The 18,481-nt window shown below is 35.5% G+C and overlaps 1 protein-coding gene across 1 annotated transcript in view; it reads right to left on the bottom strand.

Annotated features, from left to right (window-relative positions):
• The window catches only part of LOC139758413 (RYamide receptor-like), a 256,445-nt gene that overhangs the window by 17,328 nt on the left and 220,636 nt on the right, over positions 1-18,481 (bottom strand). Inside the window, 2 exon segments of the mRNA XM_071679795.1 lie at positions 12,378-12,452; positions 15,559-15,625. Coding sequence (XP_071535896.1) covers positions 12,378-12,452; positions 15,559-15,625 — 142 coding nt within the window.

Here is an 18,481-nt window from a genome sequence, read left to right as displayed (position 1 = left end):
TTATATGGTTGCAAGGCATGGGCTATTAATAGGGTTGTGCGAACGAGGGTGGATGCGTTGGAAATGAAATGTTTGAGGACAATATGTGGTGTGAAGTGATTTTATTGAGTAAGTAGTGAATGGGTAATGTGTGGAAATAAAAAGAGTGTGGTGAGAGAAGAAGAGGGTGTGTTGAAATAGTTTGGACACATACAGAGAATGAGTGAGGAAAGATTAACAAAGTGGACATAAGTGTCAAAGGTGGAGGGAACGAGGAAAGTGGGAGACCAAATTGGAGGTGGAAGGATGGAGTGAAAAAGATTTTGAGCGATCGGGGCCTGAACGTGCAGGAGGGTGAAAGGCGTGCAAGGAATAGAGTGAACTGGAACGACGTGGTATACCGGAGTCGACGTGCTGTCAGTGGATTGAACCAGGGCATGTGAAGCGTCTGGGGTAAACCATGGAAACTTCTGTGGGGCCTGGATGTGGAAAAGGAGCTGTGGTTTTGGTACATTACATATGACAGCTAGAGACTGAGTGTGAACGAATGGGGCCTTTGTTGTCTGTTCCTGGCGCTTCATGTGTGGTGGAGAGGTGACGGGAACAGATGAAGGCAACATGTATGGATATGTACATGCGTATATATGTATATGCCTGTGTATGTACATGCATGTATACGTTGAAGTGTATATGTATATATATGTGCGTGTGTGGACGTGTATGTATATACATGTGTATGTGGGTGGGTTGGGCAATTCTTCCGTCTGTTTCCTTGCGCTACCTCGCTAACGCGGGAGACAGCGGTTAAGTACAATATATGATATATATATATATATATATATATATATATATATATATATATATATATATATATATATATATATATATATATATATATATATATATAATTTCTTCTGAACATTTCGTCTTTCAAATAAATACTTTTTTTCCTCTTTTGAAATTCCATGTTTACAAATAGCTCCAATTTTTCAATACCACAAGTTCTACATCTCTTTCCACATCTATTGTCGGACCTGTGGAGAATAAATCCATATATGTTAACGTTAGGAAAACATGCTGTGGATTGTGCCAGTACGCTGTTATGTTGTAAACAAGTCTATGCATCAGAATGAATAGAATGTATTCCAGACTGTCGATAGGATAGCATTTCTGTATGTTTCGATGTCGTCTGTTCCACAGCTAGCTTCCTCTGTTGCATCAGTCTTCTGTATCTTTTCCCCCACCACATGATGTGATGGTGGGAGTGAGTGAGTCTGAGTGGGTCATATGAGTTGTTTGGTGTGTGTGTGTGTGTGTGTGTGTGTGTGTGTGTGTCCATGGGGGTTTATGTGAAGGAGCAGAAGGATTACTGTGTAGTTGCTATAAGTTACTTTACAACACCAGAGGGTGAGACAGGGAGTGATTAAAAGTGAATGTGTAGTGGTAAAGGATGAAGTAGGGAAGTACTGTTGTGCTAGTGAGTGGAATTAAGAAGGTATATTATCATTATCATTATTATACCTATTATTATACTTATCATTATTATTATTATTATTATTATTATTATTATTATTATTATTATTATTATTATTATTATTATTATTATTATTATTATTGTTATTATTATTATTATTATTATTATTATTATTATTATTATTATTATTATTATTATTATTATTATTATTATTATTATTATCATCATTACTATTATTATTTTCATTATTATCATTACTATTATTATTATCATTATTATTGTTATTATTATCATTATCATTATTATTATTATCATTATTATTATTATTATTATCATTACTATTATTATCATTATTATTATTATTATTATTATTATCATTATTATTATTATTATTATCTTTATTATCATAATTATTGTTGTTGTTGTTTTTATACTCATTATCATTATTATTATTATCATTAATATTACTAATATTACTATTATTATTATCATTATTATTATTATTATCATTATCGTTATCATCATTATTACTATCATTATCATTATCATCATTATCATTATTATCATTATTATCATTATTATCATTTTATCATTATGATTACTATCATTATCATTATCATCATTATCATTATTCCCATTTCATCATCAGTAGCAGTATACACTGCAGAGTATAGAGACAGAGGAACTGAAGAACAATATAGAGTTGTTATCCCCGGGAGGAGAGTGGTAGATGCAGGAGGTAATTACCATCCTTAATGCTCTTCATCTTGCATGAGTCGTACCCAGAACACTTTCGTGTCACTTACAACCTTCAATTGAACCTTACAAAGTCTCTTATACAGGAAGCAATCTTTCATTTAGCTTTTACACTTACAGTTTTTCATTTTTTTCTTTTTGGTCTTGTACAGTTCCAGTTTTTATCTTTTATCTTTTACACTTATAATTTTCACTTGTGTCTTTTACACTTACAGTTTTTCATTTTTTCTTTTTTTTTCTTTTTTGTCTTTTACAGTTCCAGTTTTTATCTTTTATCTTTTACACTTATAATTTTCACTTGTCTTTTACACTTACAATTTTCACTTCTTGTCTTTTACACTTACAATCTTCACTCCTTGTCTTTTACACTTACAATTTTAAGTTTTTGTGTCTTTTACACTTCAAGTTCCGTTTTTTGTCTATTTACAGTCCCAATTTTCACTTGTCTTTTACACTTCCAGTTTTTATTTTCGGTTCTTTTACACTTTAAATATTCATATATTGTCTTTTACACTTTCAATGTTCATTGGGAATTTTGTTTGTTTTGTACTTTTGATTTTTTTTTTTTTGTCTTTTATACTTCCACTTCTCGTGTCCTATCCTTTACATTTCCAATTTCCATTTCTAGTCTTTCACAATTTCCAGTTTTCATTTCACCCCCCCCCCCAACCTCAATCACCCCCCGGGCCCCAGACACCCAACCCACAAACGGCAGTAGCCCCGGGTCCCTTCCCCCACGTCCCCAGACACCCACCCCACACCAGGTTGTAGCCCCGGGTTCCTTCGTGGCCGTGCGTGAGCGCCTGCCTTAATCTTCACGTGTCTCTGTCGTCGACCGCCTCCCCCAATAGTAACGGACCCAACCCAGGTCTTCACAGGTTCTCAGCACACAATGGTCTCTCCCCTCAACCAGACACGATGCTTCGTGGGATCATGAATCTAAAGAAAATAAAAAAAAATCATCTGTATTCTGTATTTTATTCTATGTATTTCTCCTTTGCTTCATATCTTGTCTTTTCTCTACTTTTTTTTCCTCTATGAGTATTTTATTCTATGCATTTCTCCTTTGTTTCATATGTTGTCTTCCCTCTTCTTTTATTTTTCCTCCATGAGTATTTTATTCTATGTATTTCTCCTTTGTTTCTTATCTTGTCTTTTCTCTTCTTTTTTTTTCCTTTATGAGTATTTCTTTCTTCTTTGTTTCTTTGTTTCTTTTTTTTTCCTCTATGAGTATTTTATTCTATGTATTTCTCCTTTGTATCTGATCTTGTCTTTTCTCTTCTTTTTTTTTCCTCTATGAGTATTTTATTCTGTGTATTTCTCCTTTGTTTCTTATCTTGTCTTTCCTCTTCTTTTTTTTCCTCTATGAGTATTGTATTCTATGTATTTCTCCTTTGTTTCATATCTTGTCTTTCCTCTTTTTTTTTCCTCAATGAGTATTTTATTCTATGTATTTCTCCTTTGTTTCATATCTGGTCTTTCCTCTTCTTTTTTTTCCTTTATGAGTATTTTATTCTATGTATTTATCCTTTGTTTCTTATCTTGTCTTTCCTCTTCTTTTTTTTTCCTCTATGAGTATTATATTCTATGTATTTCTCCTTTGTTTCATATCTTATCTTTCCTCTTCTTTTATTTTCCTCTATGAGTATTTTATTCTATGTATTTCTCCTTTGTTTCATATCTTGTCTTTCCTCTTTTGTTTTTTCCTCTATGAGTATTTTATTCTATGTATTTCTCCTTTGTTTCATATCTTGTCTTTTCTCTTCTTTTTTTTTCCTCTATGAGTATTTTATTCTATGTATTTCTCCTTTGTTTCTTATCTTGTCTTTCCTCTTCTTCTTTTTCCTCTACGAGTATCTTATTCTATGTATTTCTCCTTTGTTTCTTATCTTGTCTTTCTCTTCTTTTTTTTTCCTCTCTGAGTATTTTATTCTATGTATTTCTCCTTAGTTTCTTATCTTGTCTTTTCTCTTCTTTTTTTTCCTCTATGAGTATTTTATTCTATGTATTTCTCCTTTGTTTCATATCTTGTATTTCCTTTTTTTTCCTCTATGAGTATTTTATTCTGTGTATTTCTCCTTTGTTTCTTATCTTGTCTTTACTCTTCTTTTATTTTCCTCTATGAGTATTTTATTCTATGTATTTCTCCTTTGTTTCATATCTTGTATTTCCTATTTTTTCCTCTATGAGTATTTTATTTTATGTATTTCTCCTTTGTTTCTATCTTGTATTTCCTTTTTTTTTCCTCTATGAGTATTTTATTCTATGTATTTCTCCTTTGTTTCTTATCTTGTCTTTCCTCTTTTTTTCCTCTATGAGTATTTTATTCTATGTATTTCTCCTTTGTTTCTTATCTTGTATTTTCTCTTCTTTTTTTTCTCTATGAGTATTTTATTCTATGTATTTCTCCTTTGTTTCTTATCTTGTCTTTCCTCTCTTTTTTTTCCTCTATGAGTATTTTATTCTATGTATTTCTCCTTTGTTTCTTATCTTGTATTTCCTCTTTTTTTCCTCTATGAGTATTTTATTCTATGTATTTCTCCTTTGTTTCTATCTTGTATTTCCTTTTTTTTTCCTCTATGAGTATTTTATTCTATGTATTTCTCCTTTGTTTCTTATCTTGTCTTTCCTCTTTTTTTTCCTCTATGAGTATTTTATTCTATGTATTTCTCCTTTGTTTCTTATCTTGTATTTCTCTTCTTTTTTTTCCTCTATGAGTATTTTATTCTATGTATTTCTCCTTTGTTTCTTATCTTGTCTTTCCTCTTCTTTTTTTCCTCTATGAGTATTTTATTCTATGTATTTCTCCTTTGTTTCTTATCTTGTCTTTCCTCTTCTTTTTTTCCTCTATGAGTATTTTATTCTATGTATTTCTCCTTTGTTTCTTATCTTGTCTTTTCTCTTTTTTTTCCTCTATGAGTATTTTATTCTATGTATTTCTCCTTTGTTTCTTATCTTGTCTTTCCTCTTTTTTTTCCTCTATGAGTATTTTATTCTATGTATTTCTCCTTTGTTTCTTATCTTGTCTTTCCTCTTCTTTTTTTTCCTCTATGAGTATTTTATTCTATGTATTTCTCCTTTGTTTCTTATCTTGTCTTTCTCTTTTTTTTTCCTCTATGAGTATTTTATTCTATGTATTTCTCCTTTGTTTCATATCTTGTCTTTCCTCTTCTTTTTTTCCTCTATGAGTATTTTATTCTATGTATTTATCCTTTGTTTCTTATCTTGTCTTTCCTCTTCTTTTTTTTTCCTCTATGAGTATTTATTCTATGTATTTCTCCTTTGTTTCATATCTTGTCTTTCCTCTTCTTTTATTTTCCTCTATGAGTATTTATTCTATGTATTTCTCCTTTGTTTCTTATCTTGTCTTTCCTCTTCTTTTTTTTTTCCTCTATGAGTATTTTATTCTATGTATTTCTCCTTTGTTTCTTATCTTGTCTTTCCTCTTCTTTTTTTTTCCTCTATGAGTATTTTATTCTATGTATTTCTCCTTTGTTTCTTATCTTGTCTTTTCTCTTCTTTTTTTTCCTTTATGAGTATTTCTTTCTTCTTTGTTTCTTTGTTTCTTTTTTTTCCTCTATGAGTATTTTATTCTATGTATTTCTCCTTTGTTTCTGATCTTGTCTTTTCTCTTCTTTTTTTTCCTCTATGAGTATTTTATTCTGTGTATTTCTCCTTTGTTTCTTATCTTGTCTTTCCTCTTTTTTTTTTCCTCTATTAGTATTTTATTCTATGTATTTCTCCTTTGTTTCATATCTTGTCTTTCTCTCTTTTTTTTCCTCTATGAGTATTTTATTCTATGTATTTCTCCTTTGTTTCATATCTTGTCTTTCCTCTTCTTTTTTTCCTTTATGAGTATTTTATTCTATGTATTTATCCTTTGTTTCTTATCTTGTCTTTCCTCTTCTTTTTTTTTCCTCTATGAGTATTTTATTCTATGTATTTCTCCTTTGTTTCTTATCTTGTCTTTCTCTCTTTTTTTTCCTCTATGAGTATTTTATTCTATGTATTTCTCCTTTGTTTCTTATCTTGTATTTCTCTTCTTTTTTTTCCTCTATGAGTATTTTATTCTATGTATTTCTCCTTTGTTTCTTATCTTGTCTTTCCTCTCTTTTTTTTCCTCTATGAGTATTTTATTCTATGTATTTCTCCTTTGTTTCATATCTTGTATTTCCTATTTTTTCCTCTATGAGTATTTTATTTTATGTATTTCTCCTTTGTTTCTATCTTGTATTTCCTTTTTTTTTTCCTCTATGAGTATTTTATTCTATGTATTTCTCCTTTGTTTCTTATCTTGTCTTTCCTCTTTTTTTTCCTCTATGAGTATTTCATTCTATGTATTTCTCCTTTGTTTCTTATCTTGTATTTTCTCTTCTTTTTTTTCCTCTATGAGTATTTTATTCTATGTATTTCTCCTTTGTTTCTTATCTTGTCTTTCCTTTCTTTTTTTTCCTCTATGAGTATTTTATTCTATGTATTTCTCCTTTGTTTCTTATCTTGTCTTTCCTCTTCTTTTTTTTCCTCTATGAGTATTTTATTCTATGTATTTCTCCTTTGTTTCTTATCTTGTCTTTCCATTTTTTCCTCTATGAGTATTTTATTCTATGTATTTCTCCTTTGTTTCTTATCTTGTCTTTCCTCTTCTTTTTTTTCCTCTATGAGTATTTTATTCTATGTATTTCTCCTTTGTTTCTTATCTTGTCTTTCCTCTTCTTTTTTTTCCTCTATGAGTATTTTATTCTATGTATTTCTCCTTTGTTTCTTATCTTGTCTTTCCTCTTCTTTTTTTTCCTCTATGAGTATTTTATTCTATGTATTTCTCCTTTGTTTCTTATCTTGTCTTTCCTCTTCTTTTTTTCCTCTATGAGTATTTTATTCTATGTATTTCTCCTTTGTTTCTTATCTTGTCTTTCTCTTCTTTTTTTTCCTCTATGAGTATTTTATTCTATGTATTTCTCCTTTTTTCTTATCTTGTCTTTCCTCTTCTTTTTTTTCCTCTTGAGTATTTTATTCTATGTATTTCTCCTTAGTTTCTTATCTTGTCTTTCCTCTTCTTTTTTTTCCTCTATGAGTATTTTATTCTATGTATTTCTCCTTTGTTTCATATCTTGTCTTTTTCTTCTTTTTTTTCCTCTATGAGTATTTTATTCTATGTATTTCTCCTTTGTTTCTATCTTGTCTTTCCTCTTTTTTTTTTTCCTCTATGAGTATTTTATTCTATGTATTTCTCCTTTGTTTTATCTTGTCTTTCCTCTTCTTTTTTTCCTTTATGAGTATTTTATTCTATGTATTTCTCTTTGTTTCTTATCTTGTCTTCTCTTTTTTTTTCCTCTATAGTATTTTATTCTATGTATTCTCCTTGTCTATTGTCTTTCCTCTTCTTTTTTTCCTCTATGAGTATTTTATTCTATGTATTTCTCCTTTGTTTCTATCTTGTCTTTTCTCTCTTTTTTTTCCTCTATGAGTATTTTATTCTATGTATTTCTCCTTTGTTTCATATTTTGTCTTTCTCTTCTTTTTTTTCCTCTATGAGTATTTTATTCTATGTATTTCTCCTTTGTTTCTTATCTTGTCTTTCTCTTTCTTTTTTTTCCTCTATGAGTATTTTATTCTATGTATTTCTCCTTTGTTTCTTATCTTGTCTTTCCTCTTTTTTTTTTCCTCTATGAGTATTTTATTCTATGTATTTCTCCTTTGTTTCTTATCTTGTCTTTCTCTTCTTTTTTTTTCCTCTATGAGTATTTTATTCTATGTATTTCTCCTTTGTTTCTTATCTTGTCTTTTCTCTTCTTTTTTTTTCCTCTATGAGTATTTTATTCTATGTATTTCTCCTTTGTTTCATATCTTGTATTTCTCTTTTTTTCCTCTATGAGTATCTTATTCTATGTATTTCTTCTTTGTTTCTTATCTTGTCTTTCCTCTTCATTTTTTTTCCTCTATGAGTATTTTATTCTATGTATTTCTCCTTTGTTTCTTATCTTGTCGTTTCCTCTTCTTTTTTTTCCTATGAGTATTTTATTCTATGTATTTCTCCTTTGTTTCTTATCTTGTCTTTTCTCTTTTTTCCTCTGTATTTTATTCTATGTATTTCTCCTTTGTTTTATATCTTGTATTTACATTTTTTCCCCTCGATGACGCTATTTCTTCTCCATTGTAGTTTCCCTCTGACCATTCTCTCGTCATCTGTGTTTATGTTTGTGAAGATCTATGCGACCTCGCATGTTGCACCTCTTTTGTCTGGATCTCGCGTCTGTTCTCGTCCTTCTCGCCCTCATCCCACGGCTCCTAATGGTGCAGGAGCCTCCCGTCTTGATAACATCAAGCTTGGCAAAGCTTAACCTCCTGGACATATTATTGTCTTGCTTGCCAGTCAAGGAGACGCTTGAGCTGTACCTTCTACTCCAAGTGTCCTAAGCGCTGACGTAACGCTGGAAAAAAGTCGCTCGTTTCTGCGTTACCTGGCGAGAAATCCTGCTCTCTCTCTCTCTCTCTCTCTCTCTCTCTCTCTCTCTCTCTCTCTCTCTCTCTCTCTCTCTCTCTCTCTCTCTCTCTCTCTCTCTCTCTCTCCATTGCACGTGTCTTTCCCTTCACCCTTGACGAGAGCCAACAGACCTGGATCCACTTCTGCGACGTTTCCTGGAGTTCTCCTGATTTGCGTGATCATCATGTGTGTCATAGTGGGAGCGCGCGCGAGCACTCTACACTCGTGTGGTAAACGAAGTATCTTGATGTAGCTGAAGATGACTGGTGCCTCGACGTACTTACAATCAGTTCAATGAGGTGTTCAATGTATCCGTTAAGTAGAAGATTCAGTGAGGGGTAGATGTTCATCAAGATCTATTTTTCTTTTTTTTAATTCCTTCGAATGTATGATCTAATTCCTTTTTAGAGTTTCTTCTGCTTCTTAGGTACATTCGTATCCCCCACAGGTGTTTGCTAAGAACCCTAATTGTTTATGAAATTTATTCTTACTTCATCAATAATTGCGTTTCTTTACCCTTTTTTTTCCCAGTTGTCCTTTGTGATATTGTTATTGTTAATCAAGTGTTTTAGTATATGTTTCTTGATCCCTTTTTCAAAAACACTTTCATTGAACGTGATATCAAAGGTACAAGTCTCTATGTCGTAGTGTTACGACAGATATTAGACCCTCTCTTGTGTAACTTGAGAACAGTATGCCAGGAGGTCTTCGAGGACTTTTACCTCAACGAAGACTTAGACGACTACTTCCAGCGATTTTCTAAGTACATTTATGTTACTTAACTCAAAACTTGGAGCGTAGGTCAAGAGGTTCTGAGAGGTATAGATAAAGCTTAGCTTCCTGAGAGATAACATCAGTACCACAAGACATTGTCTGGTAATGGTGTCTGATCCTTCGCCACCATAAGACATTGTCTGGTAATGGTGTCTGATCCTTCGCCACCATAAGACATTGTCTGGTAATGGTGTCTGATCCTCCGTCACAGATGTTGTGGTGGCAGCTTGTGGAGAGCGAAGGAGTCTTGGCCATCGATCACAATCCCATGTCTGTCTGTAAGATGAGCACTGATCCCGAATTTCCCCTTTTCTTTAGCATTTTCCTGTCTTCGAAGGTCCAGTGAGGTGCTGTTACTGAGACGGTACAGTGAGAGGGATGGAGGAGAGGTGGAGACGGAACAGTGAGAGGGATGGAGGAGAGGTGGAGACGGAACAGTGAGAGGGGGTACAGGGGAGGTGTTGACGGAACAGTGAGAGGGATGGAGGAGAGGTGGAGACGGTACAGTGAGAGGGATGGAGGAGAGGTGGAGACGGTACAGTGAGAGGGATGGAGGAGAGGTGGAGACGGAACGGTGAGAGGGGTATAGGGGAGGTGTAGACGGAACAGTGAGAGGGATGGAGGAGAGGTGTAGACGGAACAGTGAGAGGGGTATAGGGGAGGTGTAGCGGAACAGTGAGAGGGATGGAGGAAAGGTGGAGACGGTACAGTGAGAGGGGGTACAGGGGAGGTGGAGGCAGTACAGTGAGAGACGTGAGGGGTGAAGACATTGCCTCTCCCTCCTCCACACCATCTGAGTACACAACATTATCTACCTCCTCCTCACCTTGAACCCCTCCTGACCAACACCTAGAGTGTGACCCTCGAGTATGACTCGTCCTGTTCCTCTTCCTCGAGTATGACTCGTCCTGTTCCTCTTCCTCGAGTATGACTCGTCTTGTTCCTCTTCCTCGAGTATGACTCGTCCTGTCCCTCTTCCTCGAGTATGACTCGTCCTGTTCCTCTTCCTCGAGTATGACTCGTCCTGTCCCTCTTCCTCGAGTATGACTCGTCCTGTCCTTCTTCCTCGAGTATGACTCGTCCTGTTCCTCTTCCTCGAGTATGACTCGTCCTGTCCCTCTTCCTCGAGTATGACTCGTCCTGTCCCTCTTCCTCGAGTATGACTCGTCCTGTCCCTCTTCCTCGAGTATAACTTGTCCTGTTCCTCGAGTATGACTCATCCTGCTCCTCTTCCTCGAGTATGACTCGTCCTGTTCCTCTTCCTCGAGTATAACTTGTCCTGTTCCTCGAGTATGACTCATCCTGCTCCTCTTCCTCGAGTATGACTCGTCCTGTTCCTCTTCCTCGAGTATAACGTGTCCTGTTCCTCGAGTATGACTCATCCTGCTCCTCTTCCACACCAGAGTGTAGCAGAGACCACCGTGCCATCAGGAAGACCCACCAAAGGTAAACACAGGCATGATGGCACGCATTCTCAAAGGCCAACGACTTTGTGAATCACATGGATGGGGTATCTTTATTTTTTTTTTTTTTAGGATGATATTCTTCTCTTTAGAAACCCATCTAAGCTTAAGTTCTAAAGCATAAGTTCTCTGCTTATGTTATATCTAAGTTGAACTTAAGGTTAGGTTCCCTTACATGCTTAAGTTCATGTCCTTACCTCAGAAAGAGTTGTGACCTTACATTATTAAGTCCTAAGCTTTAGTTAAGCTCAAAGCATAAGTTGAACTCTAGCCTCAAACGCAAAGCTTAAATTAAGCTTTGAGCTAAGCTCAAACCTTCAGCTGAGCTCTGCACTTCAGCTAACATTACGCATAAGATCATATTTAAACTTATCTATGTACGCAAGCTCAGCTTTAGACTTATCCTCAGAACCAAAACTTAAATCAAGCTTCATTTACGAAGAGCTCAAAGCGTAACGACAACTTCTGAGTCTGAAGGAAGCTCTCAGCTTACACAAAAGCTAAATTCAAGCTTGAGAACAATCAATCTAAGCATTAATCAAGTGACGGAATTTCTATGACGGTCGCTCCACACTGAACAGTATAACAGACAGGAGAACAGACACCAACAGAACACGGAGGAACAGATGAAACCCATGACAACACGGGACAAGCAGGAGGAAGACTTAGGAATAGAAACAACAAAGAGATTTCCTGATCAAACTAACAGAAGGACGCTGGGTAAACAAAAACCTGAGCTGGGAGGAATTTTCTTCCTTTTCTAACTTGGGAAACGTAAATAGACGTTGTCATGCAGTGTGACGTAAGAGATAAGACACTGTAGGATCAAGACGATGCCGCTGGATCAGAAGGACTTTAAAGGATCGAGAGAGTATTGTAGGATCAAGAGGATACTGTAGGATCAAGAGGATACTGTAGGACTATGAGGATACTGTAGCATCAAGAGGACACTGTAGGATCAAGAGGACACCGTAGGATCAAGAGGACACTGTAGAACCAAGAGGACACTGTAGGATCAAGAAGACACTGTAGAACCAAGAGGACACTGTAGGATCAAGAGGACACCGTAGGATCAAGAGGACACTGTAGAACCAAGAGGACACCGTAGGATCAAGAAGACATTGTAGAACCAAGAGGACACTGTAGGATCAAGAGGACACTGTAGGATCAAGAGGACACCGTAGGATCAAGAGAAGACTGTAGGATCAAGAGCATACCGCTGGAACAGAAGGATGTCAAAGGATCAAGAGAGTATTGTAGGATCAAGAGGACACTGTAGAACTAGGAGGACACTGTAGCATCAAGAGGACACTGTAGCATCAAGAGGACACCGTAGGATCAAGAGAACACAGTAGGATCAAGAGAACACCGTAGGATCACAGTGTAGGAGACATCAAGTTTCAGAAGGATGGCAGAGTGAGCGTGGTGTGGCAGGGGAGGACCCACGTACCTTAGCTGGGGAGTGGTCTGTGGTGCTCTTCCTCAGGACGCTACGCGCCGTTTCCACCGAGGGCAGGGCCGGTACCTGCGGTCACACACACACACGTTAACGACGGTGGTGCACATAGATAGATGGATAGATAGGGAAATAGATAGATAGATTGAAGGATAGATAAGGAAATACGTACGTACATACACGCAATACATGCATACATACATGCATGCACACATACACACATACATACATACATACATACATACATACATACATACGGAGGCATACATACATACATACCGAGAGAGACAGACATACCGAGAGAGAGAGAGAGAGAGAGAGAGAGAGAGAGAGAGAGAGAGAGAGAGAGAGAGAGAGAGAGAAAGTGTGTGTGTGTTTGTGTGTGTGTGTGTGTGTGTGTGTGTGTGTGTGTGTGTGTGTGTGTGTTAATGATATGGCCTCAATCAGGGACTCAGCTAATATCAAAAGAAAAAATTGATAAAGATAAAGATATGAGCAAGACATTACAACCATAATTGTAAACACTGAATTCCCACATTGAATCCAGGACTCCACTTTGTTCTCCACCTCCTTAGAAAGATAATGTTCCAGTGAAATAGGACGATCGGAACGTACACCAGACACTCTCTTACGTCCTACTGAAACCCTGCTGATTGCAAGCACTCCAGACCTCAAACACACTCCAGACTGCGAGCATTCAAGGAAACGTGATCGAAGTGTCAAAGGTGAAGGACCCGACTATGTTTCATTTTCATTTTTGTGGGTTGGGAAGGTGATACTTCTGGAACCACTCTTCCTCTTGGTCAGGAAGGCAACAGATGAACTTCTGAACTTTGATCCCTTCTTCACGACGGTCCGACCTCTGGACATGATGATGATGATGATGATAGGTCATCAAAAAAAACCTCAGTCCATCGTGTCCAAGGGTCGTGCCCACACGTGAGTAATGGTCGTGTCTTCGTAAGTTCGTTATATCAAGTGTCGTACCGTCATGTTCAGTCGTGGTACCTTCGTGTTCAGTAGGATCGTACCGTCGTGTTCAAGAAGTCGTACCGTAGTGCTCAAGGGTCGTACCATCGTACTCATGGAAACAACTGATGATATAACTAAAGGTATATATATATATATATATATATATATATATATATATATATATATATATATATATATATATATATATATATCGGAAAGTGTCACAATTTAACGCGTGATCAAGTATATTCCTATGAGTCCACGGGGAAATGACAGTCACTTGTTTACCAAATGGCGTCCTAGCTCATTATCTCTTCGTTGTATATCAACTGACTGTTATATTTCTCTCTTGTGTCTCCCCTGATGATGTGATTATTACACGAAAGTGTACTTGGGAACTTATCGTGTTTCATTTCCCCGATTTACTTGTAGGAATATATATATATATATATATATATATATATATATATATATATATATATATATATATATATATATATATATATATATATATATTCGTTTATTTATACATATTCGCCATTTTCCGCGTTTGCGAGGTTGCGTTCAGAGCAGAGGACTGAGCCTAAGAGGAAAAATCCTCACTTGGACCGCTTCTCTGTTCCTTTTGGACGTTGCTTTGAGGTGACAGGGCTGTTACAAAACAGTACGAGAATATTTTGTATTTGGGAAACCATATCTCTCTTCTCCTTTGTATGTCTATTATTATCTATCATTATCTCCTCCTTTGTATGTCTATTGTTATCTATCATTATCTCCCGCTTTGTATGTCTATTGTTATCTATCATTATCTCCCGCTTTGTATGTCTCTTGTTATCTCTCATTCAACTCCGTTTTCTCCCCACTGGAATGTCTATGTTCATATTGTTGTGTGCTGCCACAGACAGACTAGAAAGCACGTCATGTCCTGTCATTGTATGGACTTCGCTGTATTCCTCTGTATTACGGAAGATTTACCGTAGATAAACGCTTTGGTCAACCGACAGGAGATGAAAGAGGAAGAATATGTATATATCACGTGAATCGTGCTTATGATGCTCGTTTTTGTGTGTAACTGCCAGTTCTTACAGAAAGTGGAGGGAGTTCTACACTTGTGTCATCCCATTTATAGCCTAAACACTCGTCATGATCATAGAACATTCTTTTTTTAGCCTTCTGTGATGTTGTCCACATTTATAGTATCATTACTCAGTTTACTTTTCTTCTACATTATCATTATTCAGTTTATTTATCTTCTACATTGCCATTATTCAGTTTATTTATCTTCTACATTATCATTATTCAGTTTATCTATCTTCTACATTGCCATTATTCAGTTTATTTATCTTCTACATTATCATTATTCACTTTATTTATCTTCTACATTATCATTATTCACTCTATTCATCTTCTACATTATCATTATACACTTTATTCTCTTCATCATTTATCATGACCCTGATAAAGTATTTCTTTATATCTTTATTATTAAAGTGATCCGCCTAGTTCATGTTATGGCGTCTGGTTATCTGGTTAAACCATCTATCGAAGGATCGTCCACCGCTGATGTCATCAAACTAGCTTAGAAAAAGTTTGCCACCAAATCACCCCTTACTCTTCTTTCCTTCCATGTGGTATATGCATGGCCTCTCTAACCACTCTTGTTAAGTCAGCCCTCCCAGCTCCGGTGCGATCTGTGTTGTCCTCCTCTGGACCTTCTCTACTAGCTCTTTGTGAAATGTGTATAATCCAGGCTTACTGTAAAACGTTGTCAGTGTGTTGACTGCTTCATAATCGATGTATCTTAAAACACATTTGTCTCCTTAACTGGTCTACTGTAGTGAGTCAGTCTGTGTGCGTGTGTGTGTGTGTGTGTGTGTGTGTGTGTGTGTGTGTGTGTGTGTGTGTGTGTGTGTGTGTGTGCGTGCCTCTCGCCAGTAATCTCCTCTCGTATGTTTACACACCAAACATCCTCTCAAATCTCCTCTCATAAGAATCATTTTCTTTTTCTTTTAAGTCAACTGTTTATTTTCAGACACACACACACACACACACACACACACACACACACACACACACACACACACACACACACACACACGAGACACTACATCATATGCATTTGATCACAGACAGAGGACACCACGGGATATATATATGCCAGCAAAACGTGACACATAAGAACACACAGTAAAGCAGCACCAACCCTTTCAAGACTCTGTCTTGCGTAAGGGGTGTGTGACGACCAACACCCCCACACCTTCCACGCTATCCTGGGGGAAGAAAGAAAGAAAGATCAACAATCAACCAGATAAATGAGTGAAGACATTAATTAAAGTAATTCATTTATGATATGAAATGAAAGAGAAATCAACCAGATACATGAGCGAAGATATTAATTAAAGTAATTCATTTATGATATGAAATGAAAGAGAAATCAACCAGATACATGAGCGAAGATATTAATTAAAGTAATTCATTTATGATATGAAATGAAAGAGAAATCAACCAGATACATGAGCGAAGATATTAATTAAAGTAATTCATTTATGATATGAAATGAAAGAGAAATTAAAAATCAACCAGATAAATGAGCGAAGACATTAATTAAAGTAATTCGTTTATGATATGAAATGTAACAGAAATTAAAAATCAACTAGATAAATGAGTGAAGACATTAATTACAGTAATTCATTTATGATATGAAATGAAAGAGAAATTAAAAATCAACCAGATAAATGAACGAAGACATTAATTACAGTAATTCATTTATGATATGAAATGTAACAAATTAAAAATCAACCAGATAAATGAACGAAGATATTAATCACAGTAATTCATTTATGATATGAAGTGAGAAATTAAAAATCAACCAGATAAATGAGCGAAGACATTAATTACAGTAATTCGTTTATGATATGAAATGAAAGAGAAATTAAAAATCAACCAGATTGATGAGCGAAGACATTAATTACAGCAATTTATCTATGATATGAGATGTATAGTTAGATAATAGATTATCTAAGACGTGTTATTTGTACAGATAATGGCAGTGAATAAGCGAAAATGTCTATCATTTAACAAGCAGGTGACTCAAAATCATTCCATTGATTGGATAGACCAAACAACCTTTTTACCAAGTCTGTAAATCGGTTCAAATTTTGTAAGTCGGTTTTTGTAAGTCAGTGTAAATGAAACATTCATGATATATAGCTCTCTTCAAAGACCTGTTTATGGCCTGAACACAACTCAGCTCTGAGATGCATCACATGGGAGTTCTCTGTGACGAGTTTGGTCATAAACAGTTTATTAGTGACACAAACCTTGAAGTTTGACCTCGTGACCTGATATGGAATATTGACTTCGCCCTTGCCCCCTGGGAACACACACACACACACACACACACACACACACACACACACCACACACGAACAGACGGACGGAAGGGAAAGCTAAATCACCACAGAACACTCCTAGACTTAGCATTTCGGGGGCCTGAGTCATCATCACTTGAATATATGAAAAATACGTTTTGGTAACATACAGAGACGATGGTTTTATACAGGAAATTAAATACGTATTCAAATCAAATTTGACTAAAGAAAGTTTAGTCATCAGATTGAAAAGAGTCACTCTTAATAGGCGTATTTCTATGAATGGAATGATATGATTTCCTCATATTTATAACACAGACCGAGACAGAATGGATGGAGTGTTGCGTTGAGCCACTAAGGTCTTTCATGGGCTGGGAGCAGAATCAACGACTTGAATCTAGAAGAGATAAGGTGAAGAGGTGATCTAACACAAGTATTCAAAATTAGCAAAAGGCCTTGTTCATCTTGACTTATTACGTTACTTAAGACTTGATATGATTTCCTCATATTTATGATCCTCTGTGTATCTACATCTTTTGGTGAACGGTGATACAAGAGGTGAAGATGAGGAGCGGTTATCTCACAACGGGTCATCAAGAGAGATGATGATGAGAAGATATGAGAGAGATACAGAGTGAAAGAGAGCCTTTAAAGATAGAGCTAGATAGAGTCTTCAGATTTAAAGAGAGAGCCTTCAACTATGCAATTAAAGAGAGCTTTCAACTATGCAATTAAAGAGAGCCTTCAACTATGCAATTAAAGAGAGCCTTCAACTATGCAATTAAAGAGATGCCTTCAACCATGCAATTAAAGAATGCCTTCAACTATACAATAAAGAGAGCCTTCATCTATGCAATTAAAGAGAGCCTTCAACCATACAATTAAAGAAAGCCTTCAACCATTCAATTAAAGAGAGCCTTCAATTATGCAATTGAAGAGAACCTTCTAAAGAGAGCCTTCAATTATGCAATTAAAGAGAGCTTTTAAGCATGCAATTAAAGAATGCCTTCAACTATACAATAAAGAGAGCCTTCAACTATGCAATTAAAGAGAGCCTTCAACTATACAATAAAGAGAGCCTTCAACTATGCAATTAAAGAATGCCTTCAACTATACAATAAAGAGAGCCTTCAACTATGCAATTAAAGAGAGCCTTCAACTATACAATAAAGAGAGCCTTCAACTATGCAATTAAAGAGAGCCTTCAACTATGCAATTAAAGAGAGCCTTCAACTATGTAATTAAAGAGAGCCTTCAACTATGCAATTAAAGAGAGCCTTCAACTATACAATTAAAAAGAGCCTTCAAAGATACAGCTCAATACAGCTCAATACAGCTCAATACAGATACAGCTCAATACAGATACAGCTCAATACAGATACAGCTCAATACAGCTCAATACAGCTCAATACAGCTCAGTACAGATACAGCTCAATACAGCTCAATACAATTAAAAAGATACAGCTCAATAGAACCTTCAAAGATATATTCAAAGATTGATGCCTAATTCCACGTGATGGAGAATGGTTCTGATATATCTTCAGGCTCGACTTATGATAGAGAAGAATAAAGAGATTCATTAAGGAAGGGAAAGAAAGGAGGAAAAAATAATCCAGGTCACCAATCACGAAGGAAATGTAACTTCCATCAACATTAAGTTGTTGTGAGATAATCGTCCGGTGTGACACAGGCTAAAAGGTAATTCCTTGAAGCCGATGATTGGTAATCAATAAAGATCATTTAATATAAATTAAT

Source organism: Panulirus ornatus, chromosome 30 (genome assembly GCF_036320965.1).
Source record: "Panulirus ornatus isolate Po-2019 chromosome 30, ASM3632096v1, whole genome shotgun sequence".
Taxonomy (NCBI): Eukaryota; Metazoa; Arthropoda; class Malacostraca; order Decapoda; family Palinuridae; genus Panulirus; species Panulirus ornatus.
The sequence above is the reverse complement of the archived record's forward strand: the minus strand, read 5'-3'. Positions and strand labels throughout refer to the sequence as shown.